Genomic DNA, 20,908 nt, shown 5'->3' with positions numbered 1-20,908 from the left:
TCATATCCATTCGCTTATTTTTCTCCTCTAATGTATCCAGTAACTCGAACATTACATTTTCCTGATTTGGACTGATATTCATTTTGTCAAAGATTTTTCTCTCTATCCAACTATTCCAAATTCTCAATAAGGCCTCCATAGGATGGTAGGAATTATAGCTCTGATACCAATGTAGTGTATTGGGTTCTGATACCACTATAATGGGCACCCTAGAAATGCTGAAAAATTGAACCAATTGCTGAAATAGATTTTTTATGCAAACTAGAAATTGAACTAATACTGAAATTATATTAATTCTCAAAATGATGAAATCAAGTACAAAGCAATATATTCCAAAGGCCAAACACCAAGCGAATGATGTCTAGAATGTTACAAGAGAGGATGAACATCCCCTATTGCCAAGAAAGATATGTGATTCACACATTCAAGCTCTTATCAAATGTCATTCACAAAAATATGATCCTCAACAATGAGACTCTCACCCCTATTTATTATTTTCCTTCACCCTTCTAGAAGGAACTAAAACATTAATTAATTGTGAGTGCTAGAAGCTTCCCCCTTCCAATAATTAATGCACTCTCTAGAAACTCCTCCCTTGCAATACAATAATTAATTGTGCTTCTAGAAAACTAAATTACTAGAGGCTTTTGCCTTTCCAATAATTAATACACACTCTAGAAGCTTCTCCCTTGTAATACAATAATTAATTTAATTAATTAAATATAAAGTCACCTTTCAATTTAATTTATTTAATGACTTCATAAGAAATTAATTTAGTTTCCTCTTATGCTCCACTTAGACTTTGGAGAACGTGGAGGCTAAAAGATGGGGCCATTATAGGTTAGGGTTACAATTAGAGTTAGAGTTAAAATTAGAGGCAATGTTAGTGTTAGTGTCAATATAAGAGTTAGAGTTAGAGTTGGAGTTAGGGTTAGGATTAGAATTGGGGATGGGGTTAGGGTTAGGGTGAGGGTTAGGGTTAGGGTTAGGGTTAGGGTTAGAATTAGAGTTAGAGTTAGGGTTCAAGTTAGAGTTAGAATTAAAGTTAGAGATAGAATTAGGGTTAGAGTTAGATTTAAGGTTAGGGTTAGAGTTAGGGTTGTGATTAGGATTAGAATTAGGGTTAGGGATAGGGTTAGAGTTATATATTGTATTAGGGTTAGGATTAGGGGTAGGTTTAGAGTTTGAGTTAGGGTTAGCATTAATGTTAGGGTTAAGGTTACAATTAGAGTTAGAGTTAGTGTTAGGGTTAGAATTAGGGGTAGGGTTAGAATTAGAGATAAAGTTAGAGCTAGAGTTATAGTTAGGGTTAGAGTTAGAGTTAGATTTAGGGTAAGGGTTATAATTAGGGTTAGGATTAGAATTAGCATTAGAGTTAGAGTTAGGATTATAATTAGTGTTAGTGTTAGGGTTAGGGTTAGGGTTAGGATTAGAGTTTGGGTTATATAGGTTAGGGTTATGGTTAGGGGTAGAATTAGAGTTAGAGTTAGAGTTAGAGTTAGAGTTAGGATTAGGGTTAGGGTTAGAATTAGGGTTACAAATATAATTAGGGTTAGAGATTGATTTAGGGTTAGAGTTAGGGTAAGGGTAAGAATTAGGGCTAGGGCTAGAATCAAGGTTACAAATATAGTTAGCATTAGAATTAGGGTTAGGGTTAGGGCTAGATTTAGAGTTAGGGTTTGTGCTAGAGTTAGAGTTAGAGTTAGAGATAGAGATAGAGTAAGAGTTAGAGTTAGAATTAGAGTGAGAACAAGGGTTAGAGTTAGAGTTAGGGTTAGAATTAGGGTTAGGGTTAGGGTTAGCACAAGGGTTACAGTTAGATTTAGGGTTAGTATTAGGGTTAGCTTTACAATTAGATTGGTGTGAGTGTTAGTGTTAGCATTAGCATTAGTGTTAGTGTTAGAGTTATAGTTAGGGTTATAGCTACGGTTAGAATTGGAGCTAGAATTGAGGCTAGGGTTAGGGGTAGGGTTAGGATTAGAACTAGAGTTAGAGTTAGGGACCATGTTAGAGTTATAGTTAAAGTTGGAGGTACAATTGGGGTTAGGGTTAGATTTAGGGTTAGTGTTCGAGTTAGGGTTAGATTTAGGGTTAGAGTTAGGGTTAGATTTAGGGTTAGAGTTAGAGTTAGGGATAGAATTAGGGTTTGGCTTAGGATTAGAATTAGGGTTAGGGTTAGGGTTAGAGTTAGATTTATATAGTGCTAGGGTTAGGATTAATGGTAGGGTTGGGGTTAGAGTTAGGGTTAGGGTTACAATTAGAGTTAGAGTTATAGTTATAGTTATGGTTAGAGCTAGAGTTAGAGTTAGGGTTAGAATTAGGGTTAGGGTTAGGTTAGGGATAGAGATAGAGTTGGAGTTGTTAGCATTAGAGTTAGAATATGGGTTAAAATTAGGGTGTGTTAGGATTAGAATTAGCGTTAGAGTTATAATTAGAGTTAGGATTAGAGTTATAGTAAGGCTTAGGGTTAGGGCTAGAATTAGGGTTAGGGTTAGAATTAGGATTAAAGTTAGGGTTATAAAGGGTTAAGGTTAGGGGTAGGGGTAGAATTAGAGTCAGAGTTAGGGTTAGGGTTAGGGTTAGAATTAGAATTAAGATTAGGGTTAGAGTTAGAGTTAGAGTTAGAGTTAGAGTTAGAGTTAGACATAGAGTTAGAGTTAGAGTTAGGTTTGTGTTATTCTTGTGGTTAAGGTTAGTTTTGGGTTAGTAATCATATTATAGTTGATGTTAGTGTTATTATTACACTTTTACCTTAGTGTTAGGATAACTGTCAGGTTAAATTTTTATGTGGGTTAGTTCTATTATAGTGCCCATGATTAGTGTTATTGTGATACAAGTTATTAACCTTTTTAATAATGTAATCTCTCTCTCTCTCTCTCTCTCTCTCTCTCTCTCTATATATATATATATATATATATATATATATATATATATATATATATATATATATATATATATATATATATATTCATTCCCACTTATTAAAAATATAAAATTATTTCTAGTTACTAGTACATATAGGGTTAGGTTAAGGTGTATAATTTACTAAATGCTTAGTATAATCATATATAGAGTAAGAGTAAGAGTTAGGATCCAAGGTTTACAATTTCATTTATATGACACTCAATGTTATGGTTAGGGTTAATAAGTGGTTAAATGTTGCACTAAAATAAGGGAGACGGTTAAGGGAAATATGAGATTTAGGTTAGTGTTGGAGTATTTGAAGTACAACTATGGTCAAATTTGGGATATATGTTATACAAATGACTCTAATAGTGGAGAAATTTTAATTAATGAAAGGGAAATTATAAGTCCCAACACAACTTTTTTAGATGATGTAAAAAGTGTGAAAGAATATAAAAGAGTCAATTTTATGGAAATTATTTCTCCATGATGATGTGAGAACAATATATTTTGTTGAATTTTTAATAATGCTAATGCAATTTTTATTGCAATGATTAAAAATTGTAAATAATAAATATGCCTATCATTAAGGACATCTATTTAGACTTATGATTTTCTTTCTTAATTAACATATTTAGTAGTCACATCCATTGAAGAAATTTTTTGTACAACAATAAATTTATTTTTTCTTGTTCTCTTCTTCATGAAAGTTACATAGAACAATGGGGAAACAAAACTGCCAATACAACTAATTAGAAGTGAAATTTTGAAACCGGAGACAAGAATGAAGTATATACAAAAAAAAATCTTTGTAATGGTGTAAATACATGTCACATCCTTCAATTATTAGGATTATTTTGCGACCTTTATTTGAAAAATTATTGTGAAAGAATTCTTTCATCATTGAGGGAAACCCATCCACTTTTGTAAATGTATCACGTAGGAATTTTTATGCATCTTTCATATGCATTCCTTCCATTTCCTCAACATAGTCAATTGGAAATATTGCGTTCTCCACAACTTTAATTATAGTTTTACACATCTCTTTAATTATTTGTAGGCATTTGTCAAACTTAGTCTCAAAGAAATCATTTAAGGTCATTGAAGTAGTCAGGCTAGTATCAAGTAATGTTTGATTCTCTATTTGAGGCATCCATAACTCAAATAGTAACCTGCAAACTTATAAACAAACATCAACATATAGAAATTATTAAAATTAAAAAGTATTAATAATTAACATAAATGATTTGAAATGAATAATGTTCAAAATAACATAAATCAAAATCAAAACAATTTCAAATGAAATAGTTAGATTGTAATGTTTGAAATATGGTGGCATTGCCTTCCACTTTTCAAATATTACAAACATAAATATTAATATAAATCTATATATACTATAAAAATATTTAAATAAAACACATACATAATCTAATTAAATAATGGCAAAATATAAACTAAATATATGATTAGTTTATTTTAAATTAATCATGAACTTAAAAAAAATACAAATTTTATCGATAAGGTGACCTTGCCATCTACATTAATGATAAATTTTAATTATAAACATGAATAATATAAATATTTTGAAATATGCAAATATAAAACTAATATGAAACATGCAAATGTAAAACTAAATTGAAACATGGACACTAAAAATGTGCAAATGAAATGTATTACCAAATATCTAAATCAAATAGATTTTGAATCAATTTGAATTCTAAATCTAAATCAAACATGCAAGGCTAAACTATATGAAACTTATTGAAATTGAAATCTAAATCAAAGGAGAATATTATAACTAATTTTGAAACTAAATCTACATTTAAATCTAAATACATATCTAAATCTAAATCTAAATGCAAAACTAAATTAAAAAATTAAAATTAAAATGGAAATCTCACATGCAAAAAATTACTTCAAAACTTTGATCTACTCTTCTTCAAAAACTCTAGTTTGGTCCAATAATGTCCACCTCTTCCTCCCTGTAAAATCACAAAATGAAAATGAAATGAGAAGCATTTATTTTATAACCTATGAGAGACTCCTCATATCCCCCAATAGATGTCTTTTGTCATTCCATGAATTTGTTTCAAATTCCCCCACTCCCCACAAAAAAAAAAGCATGAATGTGCATGCAAAAATATTTTTAACAAAAAGAAAATGTTTTGTATTTAAAAATTTAATGAAATTATTTTAGTCCTATTTTTTTGGGTTCTATTGTTTCGGCTTTATTTTTTCAAGTCCTATTTTTTGGCCCCTTTTTCAGGCCCTATTATTTCGGCATCCATTTGGCTTCATATTATTTTGGCTAGCTATTATTTTGAGAATATTTTTCTATTTTACAATTTAATAATTGATAAAATATATACTAAATATATTATTCATCTACTCTAAATAAATCATTAGCTTTAATAAAATACAAATTGTATTGATATGGTGGCATTGTCATCCACATTAATGATAAAATTATACTTTGAAACATGAAAATATAAATACTTTGAAACATGCAAATGTAAAACTATTATGAAACATTCAAATTTAAAACATGCAAACCAAAACTATTTTGAAATATGCAAATCTAAAACTAATATGAAGCATGCAAATCTAAAACTAATTTAAAACATGCACTTTTAAAATATGAAATGAATTTTTTTATAAAATATATAAATCAAATAGATTTTGAATGCAAATCTAAATCTCAATCAAACATGCAAAACTAAACTATTAAATGCAAGCCTAAACAAATTTGAATAGAATTCTAAATCTAAATGAAACTAATTAAAATTTAAATCTAAATCAAAGTAGAATATTATAACTAATTTTGAATGTACATCTACATCTACATCTAAATCCAAATGAAAATCTAAATTACAAATAGAAATCTCACTTACAAAAAAATCACTCCAAAACTTCAATCTACTCTTGTTCAAAAACTCCAATCTAGTCCTCCAATAATCTCCACCTCTTCCTTCCTGCAAAAACATAAAATGAAAATAAAATGAGGAGCCTTTGTTTTATAACTTGTGAGAGGCTCCGCATATCCCCCAATGGATGTCTCTTAACATTCCATGAATTTGTTTCAAATTCCCTCACTCCCCACAAAATATAAGCATGAATGTGCGTGAAAAATTATATTTAACAAAAAAGTAAATCATATTGAAATTATTTCGGCCCTTTTTTTTCAGGCCCTATTTTTTAGGGGCATATTTTTTGGGCCCTATTTTTTCCGGTCCTACATTTTCAAGGTCCTATTTATTTGGGCCTATTATTTTGGCCTCCATTTGGCTTCCTATTATTTTAGCCAGCTATTATTTTGGGAATGTCTTTTTATTTTATGATTTAAAATTTTGTAACCGCACCCAGATCTATTTTATTGATGAAGAATCCTTTTTGGCATATTCCCATGCTGGGCATTTGTGTTGCCATTGTATAGAATGCCTCTCGACATAATTAGGGTTCACATTAAAGTTCCATTTATGAATTAAGTGTTCCATTTATTCTCATGAGAGATGGATTCATGTTGAATCTCTACTCATGAAACATGGGTCAATAAGTTTGACTCAAAATCACATATTTAAATCTTGATAGCAATAACACAATTTGACTTGCTATGGAAATTGTCTCCTACTTATCATTATGAATTAATTCCTCATTTTCTTGATTTTTTTTAATGAAGTCAAACTTTATGATACTATTAAAAATACGAGACTAAATTTTGCTTCTTTTTGACATAAAACCACAATGAAAAATCAACAATAAAATAAAACTTTTAAATGTACTCTCTAAAAAATGTAAATGTATCTTACTTAAAATAACTCATGAAAATCAATATATTCACTTATTCATCCTTAATTTGTGGACTAATACAAAGGAATATCAATGGTTGTACTCTTTACCAAAAACTATTATCTTTTAAGCTAATTTTATTCTCTAGCTAGCAATGATGGGAAATACTTGATTGCCTTTGTGTGAAAAGCATTCCTTCGTTTTATAAAACTTGTACATTAATATTAACCTTATTCAAGACCCAAATTCTTTGGACTACTTTACTCATCTTCAACACCTTTTCAATTTTATATGCATATATTTCTCCACTAGTGTCATTGGGAAAAGAAAAATAATAATGAAGAACAACTGTGAAAGCAAGATGCCATGATTGGAAGTATCATGATACTGTAAAAAGAAGAGGTGAATTTGCAAAGTTTCATGTGTAGTAATATATAGGCATATTGCAAGATTGTTCATTGTTTTCAATATTTATTGACAAGTGATTTGGTTAGCTTTATTAGTGGGTTAGTTAAAATATAATATGATCAAGGTTATTTAGCAAGCATATATTAAAGTTAGCATTCTTTTCTAAGATAATATAAAATGATTTCTTTATGATCATAAATAGTTTTAATTTATCTTTATCATTTAAAAATAATAATAAAATTCTAATATTTAAATTTGTTATTTTTTAGTTTATTTTCAAATATATAATATAAAAAGCATATATTAAAGTTAGCATTCTTTTCTAAGATAATATAAAATGATTTCTTTATGATCATTAATAGTTTTAATTTATCTTTATCATTTAAAAATAATAATAAAATTTTAATATTTAAATTTGTTATTTTTAGTTTATTTTCAAATATATAATATAAAAATCCTTTTATAAAATTAAAGTAAGATGTAAAAGATATCTAGATAAATATGAATTATTTTTTTATCAATGTAAAATTCATATTTAAATATCTACATCTATTTATATCAAATAATTAAATTAAACTTATATAAATTTCTTTTCTTTTTATTCACTTAGCATAAGAAACTTTAATAAAAGAGGGATAAAAATGATAGTTATGAAAGTTTAAATTGGTTAGGTCTAGAGGCTTTATTAGAGAAAAAAAATTCGCAATGAGTCATTGCCATTATATGGTTGTCTCTTTTAGTCTTTTCATCATATGCTATGATGTGCCCTTTTAGGCTTGCAATGATATGATTGTGCTCTTTTTGATATCTAGTCTTGGAATGGCACTTAATTAGAACATCAATGTATCGTATATAAAATAGATCGATTACAAATCAATGCACTTTAGAACATTCTCTCAAATTGTTTTCTATTAGCCCAATGAAATACTTTCGAAGTGAGCTTTATTCCCTTCTAGTTAAATTCTTGCCGATACAGCAAGTAAAGCATAACTACCAAATACGTGAAAGATATGATTGCTCTGGTGGTAGGATCTCATCCAATAACAAGAAATTTCACAAGAATGGCATTCCTTGGGTGGCACGGAAAGCACACACCCATTTAAATCTTAAGGTGGTTTATTTCTTTACAGGCATTCCCCCATTTCGTCGTTTTTGATGGCAGAACCTGCAAGAAGAGAAACAACTAATTTCTGAAGAATGGACAATGGAGGACGATAAATTGGTCGAAGCAAACAAGAAATACTATACGCTCTGATTAGTGTGTGACCGTTGGTAGAGCAAGTATGTGGGTTCCTCATTAATGCAAAGCCAGGGGCAAAAACTTTCTCAAATGGTGTCGATACAGATCCCAAAACTATCTTTCTACAACTGGAAGATCAATAACAACCAAAAGTTCGGTTGGATGGTGATGTTGGAGGCCATTCTTAAGTATCATACATCAAGGAAAATATTGGAAAATATTGGAAATATGAGGTAATTTTGACTATTTAACACTTTTAGTCTAGAAATCAAACCAAATAGAAAATGTATTCCTAATTTTCTAGCCATCCCTGCTATTTCACATCTCATCAGAAATCAAATTTACTTTCTTCAAAAGAGATTGCCGGACAGATGAGGTTATACCCATGAGTAGGATAAACGAGTAAAGTAAGGAAGTGGCACTTACTTGGCTCACAAGAAAAGCATACACCCACGTATAACTTGTATACCAACGCCAATCTTATGCGAAACCCATAATTTAAGAATTGAGTATTCATTTCTCGATGTCGTCAACAAATTCATCTGACTCTGACGAGGACGAGATAGATTATGGAGCTGGGTTGGCTGTGGAAGATGATAAGCATGTAGAAAAGAGAGAGGAAACGGTAACTATAACAAGCCTGAAAGTGCACAAGGCTCTGCTTAAAGCCAAGTCAGAGGCATATGTTCCTCAAATGGTTTCTCTTGGACCATACCACCAGAGCTCTCTAAAAGAAGATGTCATGGATTCTTACAAGCTCAACTCTGCGAAAGATGCAACGAAAGACAAGCCCACTCTCTTCGACTACTTCCTCGATCATGTAAAGGAGATGGCCTCGGATTTTGAGCAGTTCTACAAGATTGAAATCGATGACCAAACAAAATTCGCTAGGACCATGATGATGGATGGATTCTTTCTCTACCAAGTTATCATTAATGGGCACCATGATCCTCATCAAAGCAAGGTGAGTGAAAGAAACAATGAAACTCAGCCTATAGAAGTTTCAAGTATCAAATGTGATATTGTGAAGTTGGAAAATCAAATCCCCCTTTTCCTTCTCTTTGAAATAGATAGTACTCTACACAACAAGACACTTGGGTCTTGTCTCAACTCTGATATTCCTCATCTCTCATGCTTTCAATTGTATAATGACTTGAACATTGATTATGTAGATGAGCCCCATCTGTTAGCTTGCCTGCACAAATATGTCTCATCCTTCTTGCAGAACAATAATCCAAAAGAAGAAGAAGAAGATAAGCTAAGGGATTGTACTGGATTTGGAAGAGCTCTTGACAACAAGGTTGCAGGCGCCTTTGGTTTTATTTTTCCTCACCCAGCTAAAGAAGGCCGTGGAGATTTCGTTGATAGATATAATGTAAAAGAGCTCGTCAAGGTAGGAATAAAGTTCAAATCATTGGCCAAGGTGTCTTGTAAATTAAAATTTGATAAGCTTTCAAATACTCTTTTTCTTCCCAAGATTGTAATAGCAGAAACCTATACAGAAGTATTGATGAGGAATTTGCTTGCACTGGAATTCAACGACCCCAATCGGCCCAAGAATGTGACACAGTACGTGGAATTGATGAGCTGCCTCATTAACACAGCAGAGGATGTTATTCTGCTCCGAAAATGCAACATCATTGATCGGCACAGCTTGAGCACAACGGATGAGTATGTGGTGAAAATGTGGGAGGGGATTGCCAAGACTTTGTTATTTTGTGAGTTTGTGGAAGAGCCTAATGTCGTTAAAGCTGCAATCAGTGAAACGTTGATCAAGAATTATTACAAAAGGAAGATCAGAAATTGGTGGGACATGCATGTCTGTAAACCGTTCAGATTTTAAGTTAGGATTGAAGAACGGGGCAGATTGGAGTTGTATTATTATTCTACACTAGTGTACGTATAGTCAAATGGAATTTTTTTATACCTATTGATGAATGATCAATGTACTAGAAAAAAGGAACATTACTTTGATTGAGTTTATAATGCTTCCTTCTTTTCTTTTAGTCAAAAGATGAGATAGTATGTAGATGTCGTTGAGTATAATTTAATGTTGTTGCGAGGAATTTGTTGATAATAATCGAAATAGGACCAATACCTATCTTCTTCACATATAATTAGGGTTACTGTATTAATTATTCTAGTCATAATTAAACTGATGGTCAAAATTGCTTATTCTAGTTATAATTAAAATGATGATCAAAATGTTATATGAAGGAACATCCCAACCACTCTAAAAGCAAACATGTGATAAGATAAAGAAACCCATGCCCAAATCTTCAATAAATTATAGAGTATCATAAAGTATACAGCTTATACAACTACGAAAAATTTAAGATGTTGAAGATTCTTTAGAAAGAGCTAGAGAATTAGAATACAAAAACTATATAGAAATGTGATAAAATGGAGAAAAAAACTAAACTTTTTTTTTCATCTCACATAGTAATATAGATGACCATCAACAAGGGGTAGAAAATTATTATCTAATCAGGGTGTGCCAGCCTTGGTATCAAGAGATGCAAGGAGAAATGTAGATGCCAATATTGAAGGTTCTTGTACTTGTTTTTGTAGCATGTGGAGTCTATATATTTAATGGATTCATCATATTATAGTTTATATTACTAAGATAGTCACATCCTCTAGGATCTCTTCTATTATTGATATTGTGATGTCATAGTTGTAGCATACCAATCCATACCTGATAGACTATAAAAACTCAAAACAAGGCCCCAACAACAACAACAGTGGAATTATAACAACACAAATTTTTGCTTCATAGTTTGGGTGTCATTGTTGCTCTTGTCTAATGGCTTCAGTCTAAAAAATGTTCTTAGAGATCTTAATGAGATTTTTTCTTCTTCCCAACCTTTGGGGTTTATGGGTACTATTCAATGGTGTTGTAGTGACTGGGATGAGGGTGGTTATGCATCGTCTCCTCCTTTGGTATTGTTAAATATTTTCTAATGTCCTTTTCTTTAGCCTCACTAATTTCTTCTAGGATCACTATCACTTTTTTAAGGAGCACAATTTTTTTTAGGATACTAAGTTGGATAAGATTTATAAAGAGGATGTGTGGTGTGAATAGAGACTCTAGGGCCCTAGAGGTTCCTCAATTATATCATTTGTATGGATATACAGTCTTAGTGAATAGTGATAGTTGGTTGGCTCCTCTTCTTATCCTTGAAAAGGGTTTAGAAGCATCTAGTTATCTTGCATCTTTGATATAGGAGGGTGACACACTACTTCATACACTCCTCTCACCAATTTCAATATTTGGTTAGTGACTATTGTTGAAGGGGTGAATGCTAGTCTTAAAATAGTTATTTTTAGGATAGAAAAATTTGGCTCCTTATTGGCCAAGCGATTCTCATTTCTATTGTTAATGGTGGTGGATATAATTGAATCTTTGTTTCCTTTCCTGATCTGGTGCCTTTAGATATGAATGATTGTCATTCAAATCTTAGAGGAAGTCGATCAAGTCAAGATAATTATGTAGTCTTATGGTTGTTGTCTTGGATAGTCATTGTCACTAAGGTTAATACTATTGTGATGGGGATTCTTTTTTCTTCTGGGTCTTCTAAGGAATATTTAGGGAGTTCTCTTCCCCCTTTATTTTTAAAGGAATTGTAGAACTATATGGGGAAAAAAATGGCCCACTTTTTAGGATATTTTGAGAAAGGTTTTTGTTGACTTACTCTGTGGTGGCTAGTTTAAGGTTTTTACCCCTATTCTAGACTTGCTAGCTTACTAGGGTGTTTATCCTCTAAATTTTAGAGTTCTTTTTTGTTAAGTTAATGTTTTTGTGTTGTTAGTTTTCGTGGGCCCAATCTTGATTTATTTTGTTTTAGATTAGATTGAACCTCTTTCTAGAATCTTGGTGTTCCTTTATTTAGTTCCTCAAGGTATGGTAGGAAGAATTCTTTATTTACCCCAATTTTTTTTCCTTTTCCTCTATAGTTCTAGTCAAGGAGGATTTCTCTCCTTTTGAGGTTGAGTGGAGTCTTGATAGTGAGGAAGTATATGACTAGTGGGTGTTTCACTTCAAGTGTAGAAGAGAGGGCATTGATTCTAGTTTGAAACATATTTAGATGATTTTGCAAACCTTGAAAATTATCATCTCATTGTAGTTGGTTATTTAAGAAGTTATGAGTATAGGTATTTTTGCAAAAGGTTTAGGGTCCTTTCAAAATCCCTAAAATTTCTAGGTTCCTTTCAAAAACTCTTTATGCTTGGATTTGGTGACTTTGTCTTCTTGTCTTTTCTAGTGTTTTTTTTTGTTTCTTTTTCACTATAACAAGGTTTAGGATCCTTCCAAAATCATTTCTAACATAATAATAAATAACCACCAAGTAGGGAATTTTATTTATTTATACAATAGATATAGATAGATACATATTTTTTATAAATACAAAAAAGTTCCATTTTTGAAAATATATCGTAGTCAAAATTTCCACCTTTATAATATTATAGATACATATTATTAGAAACTAGGACACAATTTCATATCGGATTTCCATTGGGTTTCATTTTACCCTAACTTTATCAAGTATTACAATAATTGTATTATTTATTTTCAAACAAAGGAGATCAAATATTTTTATCAATTTCTCAATACATATAAAGAAAGACCTTGATGTTCCTAGTGGTTCCTAGGAAATAAAAACCCTATATTTTATATCACTTTCTCTAGAGAAGAAGAGATATATCTTAAAGCTAACAAGAAATAATATTTAGACTTTTTCCATGGAAAATCCATCCTCTCCTACTTCATCTTTCTTTGTATAGAATAATGTTCATATGTCTATTGTTAACATTGAAGTAGAGAAACCTAGTATCCAAGAGGACATTGTTGGAGAAGAGAATGTGGCTATGGATTATGATGAATCACTTAACTATGATATCTAGATGTCTCCCACTACCTTGGTTGAAAAATTGATGGAGAGTATTAGTTAGTTTGAAAAGTATAATGAGAAAGGGGTTAAGGACAAATAGAATTAAAAAAATATGCATTCATATGCTTAAGCTATTAATCTTGGGGAAATCAATTCCAAAATTTTAGATGAGGACCTTAGGGATGTTAGTGTTGATCCATCATTTGTGGTGCTTCAAACTACAAAAGTTATCTCCTTGTACAATTTTAGGCTTGAAAAAGGATCCTTCAATTATTTCAAGATCCCCAATTCAAGAAATACAAATCCCTTGAGGCTAAACTTGAAGAGCTATAGACAAGCGATGCTAATAGATTTTTGAAGGAAAAGGATGAAGTGAAGAGTAATGACAATCTTAATGAGTTGTTGTAGGGGGAAATTGAAAGAATGGAAAATGTTATTAAATGTGTCCTTGCTAGTTGCTAAATCTTCATATAAGCTACCATAGAAACTGTGAATAGACTAATAGGGAATTTTGATGGTTTGATGTTTGTGTTGGATCTTGAGGATACATGTTCAATAGGAAAATCTATTGGGCCAGGAAAATGTATGCATACTAGTATGTACAAGAAGAAAAAGGAAAGCCTTCTCACTCATGAGAATGAGAACAAATAAGTGGAAAATAGAATTAAAGAGATTCAAAAAGAGCTGAAGAAGAATGTTATGTCTCTTATTTAGGCTCTAGTTTAGGTTCCCTTATTCCTCTAGTTTTTTTCTTTGTTCTATTTATGCTCTAGTCGTTGGTTGTAGTTTTGTTCTTTCTTATTTTGTCTATGGGCATGCAAGTCTTTGAGGCACTATTGTTTGTTGGAACCTTAAAGCTTTAATATGCTTGTAAAACTTTTGAGGTTTTGGGTTCCCTATAGAAAAACATGTTTTAGCCCTTAATCGAAAACAACATTTTCCATAAGAGATAAATTTGTAGAAAATAAATCTTATAATATCCAACAATTAAGATGTGGCTTTTATGTGATCAATGGAAAGGAGAAATAAATGAAACATTTGTAAATATTATTTAAAAATACAAGTGTCAAATCACATATAAAAGTTATGTTTATAATCAAATATGATTCTTACAAACCAAAATATCTTTGTGGCCCACGTCATAAGAAATATACCTTTTTTTGAAAAAGAGATTGTGAGAAAAGATAATGAAATAGAAAGGATATATATTAATAAATCTCAAATGAGTTGTTCATGTGCACCTAAATGCAACATTCTACCTTATGAATATCTCACAATTAACTTGAAAAGTTAAATTATTTTAGAGGAGTTTTTTCCTTGCTAGTAGTGGACTTAGGAAGAGTTTAAAAATTAACTTTTATAACATAGACAATAATACCAAATTTAGACATATTATTGAAAACTTGGTAAACCACTGAAATTAATGCTCAAATCTGGTCCAAGATATATTCAAGAAGTTATTTACAATAGACTTGTCCCAAAAAATGATGCATGGACTTTTGATAATCATAAATTTTGACTTAATTTTTCATTTTGGATAAAATTTTATAGGTAGACATGATGCAAGGGAAACAAAAAACCCATACAAGCTCATAAGATCTTGATGATCCAATCTTTGTTTCATAATGAATTCAATATCTTAGAGACATAATTAATTTTAAATCATTAATTCAATCTTCTATTTCCAAGCACAACCAAGTTCCCAAATGGCATCAACCAATGTTAAGGAATTCTATTACAAAATTTAAATCTTTAAAAGAATACATGTAATCCATTTTCCTCACATAGAAGTAAGACTGGAAGAAAAACTTCTCATCTCCATCGAAATATGATATAAACAAACTATGAAAATTCTTATCACTTCTTTACTTAACCAAAACATCAATGGAGTATTTACATCTCCATTTACTTGAACTCAACCCTATTATAGTAGGGCAACTAGAGAGGTTTAGAGAGAATCCTTATATTTTAATCCTATGATCTACCTCCCTCCTTAAACTCAACCATAAAAAATATTTTAAAATATTCTTGGACCCTAATAGACCTTTTAGCTTCTTATGATAGTTAAAAGGTATTGGTGAAATATAAACATTTTGGAATTGTTTGCTAGTTCAAAACTTGTAGTTCTTGGTATCGGTTAAATAGAAACATTTCATATTTTTGTAGGTTGTGGTTTTTTGTACATGAATAAAAGTGAGATTTTAATTTTTTCTAGGTTATAGGCTCACATGTTGACACACATCTTGCAATGAAACTACATGGTTCAATTTCAGCATGGTTATTTTCAAGCCTCCACTTCTCAAGCTAATTGACCCTAAACATAAGCTTGCATTACTAAAAACTCTATAGAAGTTCCCTTATATTTTTCTCCTCCAAAGAAGCTTCCAAGGATTATTTGTGGGTCTAGGTTGGCATACCCTCCTATCATTACAAGCATCAATTTCCTTATTGCTTGGAAAGTCAAGAATACTTTGTCCAATCTCCTATTAAGAATAGTGATGGAGAGGCATCCTTATCTCATGATAGTGAAGATACATGAATAGTACATTTTAAGGATAATAGTACTCTTATCAAGTGAGACAGGAGTCTCAACATCCCAAAAGAAAGTGGTGATGTAAGATTAATGCGAAAAAATGAACTTTTGAATGAGTTCTAAGACCAAAAATAGCTTTTTATACCTTAATGATAGCCCTATTATGATTATGAATAGATTAGAATGTATATCAATTTAAAAAATATAATTATATATTTCAGATTTATCATTCATTATTCTCAATTTTAAAAGTATTATTTATAGTTTCTTTTCAATTATATATCATAAAATGATTTGATGGAAACAAAAATATGATCTAAAAATATAAAAATATCAAATAACCCTCAGCTATTTTTATCATTGTAAAAAGAGCATTTATTTATAATTTATTACTTTGTATTTTAAAGTATTACTAAAATACTTTTCATTTGTTTTCAATCATCCACAATATTTGATTAGAGGAAAGATGAAAGATAATATGAATAGTGTAAAACCGTTGTTGGTGAAAGGCTTTAAAGGAAAAGAATATAATTTAATCATGACTATATGATGGTGTTCTTTTCTTGATACTCAGTCTTCGAACGGCATCCTTTGCCATTTTTTTGAATAAATCTAAATGAAAACATCTCACTTTAAAGCATTCCTCTCAAATCAAATATTTGGTTTTATCAAGTTACAAAATTCTTCTCATTAGCTTACAAAATTATTCGCATGTTTGTGGAAGAAGAATGAAACACTTTTAAAAACAGCTTTATTCTCTCGCAATTAAATTTCTATCAGACAGGAAGAAAGCCCAAAGCCCGCCTAGCATTGGTGTCAGAATCTAATTCAGAGAATGTAAATTACTAGAATGGCATGATTTTACTTGGGTCACCCGAAAAGCATTAGAAAACTTGTATACTAATTTTGATCTTATTAATGATTGAACTTCTTCCTTCTTCCAGTGGTTTTCTTATCTAGAGCTATCTCTTGCTTTGGTGGCTTTCAATGGCAGCAGCTGCAAACGAAGAGAAACAACTGATTTCTGAGGAATGGACAATGGAGGTCCAAAAATTTCTCGAAGACAAAAGGAAAGACGGTAGAGTTAGTAGAACGAGTATGAGGGTGTCCAGAGCTCTGATCAATGCAAAGACAGAGGCATACATTCCTCAGATGCTCTCTCTCGGCCCTTACCACCACCGCTCTCTGCAAGAGGAACCCATGGGGCCATACCACACATCCCTCAACCATCTTTCTCAGATGGATATTTACAAGCTCAACTCTACAGTAGATGCTACAAAAAACAAGTCCGTGGTGGACTTCTTCACCAAAATAAAAAATAAATCGGCAGAATTTGAACAGTTCTACGACTGGAAGATCAACGACAGGGAAAAGTTTGGGTGGATGATGACTGTGGACGCCCTCTTCCTCTACCAGTTTCTCAAAAATGGGTTGCATCTTCTTCAACGGGAAGCGACTCTAAGACACACCAGCAGGTATGGTGAAATTCTTACCCCCACGCTCACAAGCATCAGATGTGATATTATGAAGCTTGAAAATCAGATCCCTCTTTCTCTTCTCAGAGAAATAGATAGTGATCTCAATTTCACGACAGTTGGAGAGTTTCTCAAGACTCAAATATCTCAACTCTCTTGCTTTCTAGTACCTCGTGATGTGGAGAGTGGTGCCTACGAAGAAGAAAGTCATCTACTGGGTTGCATGCACAAATACTTATCGTTCTTGCAGATTCACAAGACAGAAGATAGGAATCCGAGTTTCTACGAGCGCTTCATGACAACTATAGACGACATGGTTGCCTTCGTCTTCGCTCTCTTCATTCGTCACCCAGCAAAACGAGGCGACGAAGATTTCCTGGACAAATACAATGCAAAAGAGCTCGCCAAAGCCGGAATCAAGTTCAAACCAGGCTCTGAAAAAATTAGGTTTGACAAGCTTTCAGACACTCTTTTTCTTCCAAAGATTGTGATATCACACACATACACAGAGGTAATGCTGAGGAATCTGCTGGCGCTCGAATTCAACGACACCAATCGGGCGAAACATGTGACACAGTACATTGAACTGATGGACTGCCTGATCGACACGCCAGAGGACGTTGCCCTGCTTCGAAAAAGCCATGTCATCGACAGGCACAGCATGATGATCACGGATGAGTACGTCGCGAAGATGTGGGACGGCATGGCCAAGCCCATGTTTTTCGCAGGGTTTCTGGAGCATGCGCAGGAGGTGAAAGCTGGAATTAGGGAAACCCTAATCAAGAATTATTATAAGAGTAAGCTCAGAAATATGTGGGCTGAGTTTCATGGGGAACATCTTTCCAGACCGTGGAAGGCAGTGGCGCTGCTGACTGCGATTCTTGTAATTGGCCTCACCGCAGCACAGACATACTGTGCTTTTGCTCCTTGTCAGAAGAAATAATCTTAGTGTTGAACTCATGATGCCTTCTGGCCTCAAGTGCTGCTTAAAATTGATTTTAGCGATGTAATTGTAAAGTAGTGTTGGGAATGTTTTGGAGTGGTGGTGCTACTGTGTCTCCAGAGTTGTAATAATTTGATAACAAGTGTGACATAGTGGTATTTATCTTTATATTTGTATTGATTTTATTGAATATAAATAAATAAAATTTAATAATTTTTTATATAACTAAAATATATATTTGTTTGTTTAAGTATACATGATCTAATATTGAGCTTTCAGAGAATTAGACATGTAATCTACTAAAAAATATTTTTAATTGATATGAGAGTTCAAATAATTAAATATTATTTGCATTGAGAAAGGCATACAACAAAATATTTTTAATTGACATGGAGATGTGTGGTGTGAAGTTTACATGTTCAAATAATAGAAAGGTGTTGACCTGATCCAAGTCAGATTGGATAGACTTTTGGTCCTGGCAAGGTGGGAAGGATTAACTTCCTCCTCTCTTATGGGACTACCCAGGGCAATTTTGGATCACACCCCAATCCTTTTCAATTGTAAAGAAGATTCCTTGGGGGAGCCAAGACCTTTTAGCCAAGACCTTTTAGATATGAAATTATGTGGCAATCCCATCCTAATTTTAGCTCTAGAGTGGCTGAGTGGTGGGGGATAAGGATAGAAGGGAGAGCAATGTCTAGACTCTCTATTAAACTAGACAATGTAAGGAGAAATGTGGTGCCCTGAAAAAAAAGGTATTTTGGGGACATTTTTAAGACCAAGGTGGAGGTGGAAGGGAAGTTAGTTGAACTCCAAAAAGCTATGGGGGAAGGCATACCAACAGATACCATTATCCAAGAAGAGGGGAAGTATAGGAAAGTTTGGAAGAAAACTTTGAGTTGAGAGGAGATTTACTAGAAACAAAGATCAAGGGAGTTATGGCTTAAAATGGGGGATAGGAACACTGCATTTTTTCATAGATATGCTTCAATCCACAAATAGAGAAACACTATTGATAGCATTAAAGATGAAAATAATGTGAAGCTGAACAAACCTAAAGAGATAGGGAACTGGATGATGGCTTACTTTAGTAATTCTTTCAAGGAAGAACAGAGGGACTTTCGAGAGGAGGACCGAAAGTGGTTGATTGAGACTATGCCCTTGGTGATCTCAGTTGAAGAGAATGAAGAACTTCTGCAAATGGTGACTAAGGAGGAAGTCCATAGAGCTATGTTTTCCATGAAAGCTTATAAATCCTCGTGTCCTGATGGTTTCCCGTCGGTGTTCTTTTAGCACTTTTGGGAGATTATCAAGTTAGATCTCCTTCGAGTAGCCTATGACTTCTTAAGGACTAGGAAGCTTCTCAAATAGCTCAATAAAACTTTCATTTCTTTAATTCCCAAGGTAAAAGATCTAGAAGTTCTTTCTGACTTTAAACCTATCAGCCTTCATAACACCACCTAAAATTTTGGTGAATAGGTTGAAGCTGCTACTACATAAGTTCATTGGGAAAATCTAGAATGGGTTTGTCCTAGGATGAAAAATCCTAGATGCAGCAATAACAATGCATGAAGTTTTGCACTCCATGGAGAAAAGTGGCAACCTTGGTATGGCCTTGAAATTGGACATCTCTAGAGCTTATGATAGGATCAATTGGACCTTCATGTATAAAGTTATGGAAAGGATTGGCCTAAGCCAAAAGGTTATTAGAATGGTAAAATCAATGGTGCAAATTGTTAACTATTATGTGATGGTTAATGGGTCATCTTGGGGAAACTTTGGGGGGGAGAGATCTTAGGCAGGTCGACCCTATCTCTCCCTACCTATTTATCATGGTGGTTGAAGTTCTAGGGAGAGCGTTCATGAGAAAGTGGGAGGAGGGGATAATCAAAGGGATTAAACCTGCATCCACTTTACCTTCTGAAGTGATCCAGCAATTTGTGGATGACACCTTCCTTAGTGGGGAGTCCTCGGTGGGTGAAGCAAGAGCTCGGAGGTTAGTGTTGGAGATATATGTTATGAATGCGGGACAGAAGATCAATTTTGACAAAAGTAAAGTGTTCTTCTTTAATACCCCTCTAGACCTACAACAAAGAATTGTTAATATTCTAGCTTTTAATGTTGTTGAGTTATCAGATACTTATTTGGATCTTCCTTTAACTGTGAAAGAGGTTAGTAATAACTTCTGGAATAGCATTTTGGAAAGAATGGAGAAAAAGATAATTGGATGGAAAAGCAAAACTCTAAGTAGTGCAGGTAAACTATAACTTATGATCTCCTTTCTCTAAGGATTACTTGTGTACTTCCTATCCTTATTTAAAATTATTTGATGTGTGGCTAATAAATTGAAGAAAATTTAATGTAACTTCCTTTGGTCTAGGGGAAGCAAGAAGATAAGAATAAACTTGGTCAGTTGGGATACAGTTTGTAAACCTAAGTATAGGGGAGGATTGGGAGTTAGGAAGATGACTGATTTGAACAATGTGCTTCTCACAAAGATGGGGTGGAATCTGATGAAATGAGATTCTAATTGGTGTAATATTATGAGAGCTAAGTACCTTGGTAATCTTAATTTCTCTCACTGTACCTAGAGAAATGATCTTCCTATGGGCTCTAAAATCAGGGGTTCATGAGAAATAGAGCCCTTCTGAAGGAGGGAGTAAGGTGGCTTGTGGGGAATGGCAACCAGATCAATTTCTAGGAGGATCCATGGCTCATAGATAAACC

The 20,908-nt window shown here is 32.6% G+C and overlaps 2 protein-coding genes across 3 annotated transcripts; both read left to right on the top strand.

Annotated features, from left to right (window-relative positions):
- The first annotated feature begins 8,098 nt into the window (after positions 1-8,098).
- Positions 8,099-10,266, top strand: LOC149561006 (uncharacterized). Of its 2 annotated transcripts, none has more exons than XM_089823718.1 (2): positions 8,099-9,731; positions 9,841-9,953. In XM_089823718.1, the coding sequence occupies exons 1-2, from the start codon at positions 8,862-8,864 to the stop codon at positions 9,847-9,849; spliced, it is 879 nt and encodes a 292-aa protein (XP_089679844.1). In that variant the 5' UTR covers positions 8,099-8,861; the 3' UTR covers positions 9,850-9,953. The 2 variants fall into 2 exon arrangements, with proteins under 2 accessions (XP_089679844.1, XP_089679843.1); XM_089823717.1 differs by having other exon boundaries at positions 8,104-9,302; positions 9,564-10,266.
- A 6,375-nt stretch (positions 10,267-16,641) lies between these two features.
- On the top strand, positions 16,642-18,412 carry LOC149561005 (putative UPF0481 protein At3g02645). The gene is made up of 2 exons (XM_089823716.1): positions 16,642-17,238; positions 17,326-18,412. The coding sequence occupies exons 1-2, from the start codon at positions 16,751-16,753 to the stop codon at positions 18,179-18,181; spliced, it is 1,344 nt and encodes a 447-aa protein (XP_089679842.1). The 5' UTR covers positions 16,642-16,750; the 3' UTR covers positions 18,182-18,412.
- Positions 18,413-20,908: the final 2,496 nt, after the last annotated feature.

Source organism: Cupressus sempervirens, chromosome 4 (assembly GCF_028749045.1).
Source record: "Cupressus sempervirens isolate cs-2001-9-10 chromosome 4, ASM2874904v1, whole genome shotgun sequence".
Classification (NCBI taxonomy): Eukaryota; Viridiplantae; Streptophyta; class Pinopsida; order Cupressales; family Cupressaceae; genus Cupressus; species Cupressus sempervirens.
Note: the sequence above shows the minus strand (reverse complement) of the source record. Positions and strands in the feature narration are given on the sequence as shown.

Excerpts from the sequence above, each read along its gene's own strand:
- LOC149561006 (XM_089823717.1), top strand. The coding sequence starts at position 8,862 with ATGTCGTCAACAAATTCATCTGACTCTGACGAGGACGAGATAGATTAT. Across the intron at positions 9,303-9,563 it reads ATGATCCTCATCAAAGCAAG|AACAATAATCCAAAAGAAGA; the intron begins GTGAGTGAAAGA and ends TCCTTCTTGCAG.
- LOC149561005 (XM_089823716.1), top strand. The coding sequence starts at position 16,751 with ATGGCAGCAGCTGCAAACGAAGAGAAACAACTGATTTCTGAGGAATGG. Across the intron at positions 17,239-17,325 it reads ACTCTAAGACACACCAGCAG|AGAAATAGATAGTGATCTCA; the intron begins GTATGGTGAAAT and ends TTCTCTTCTCAG.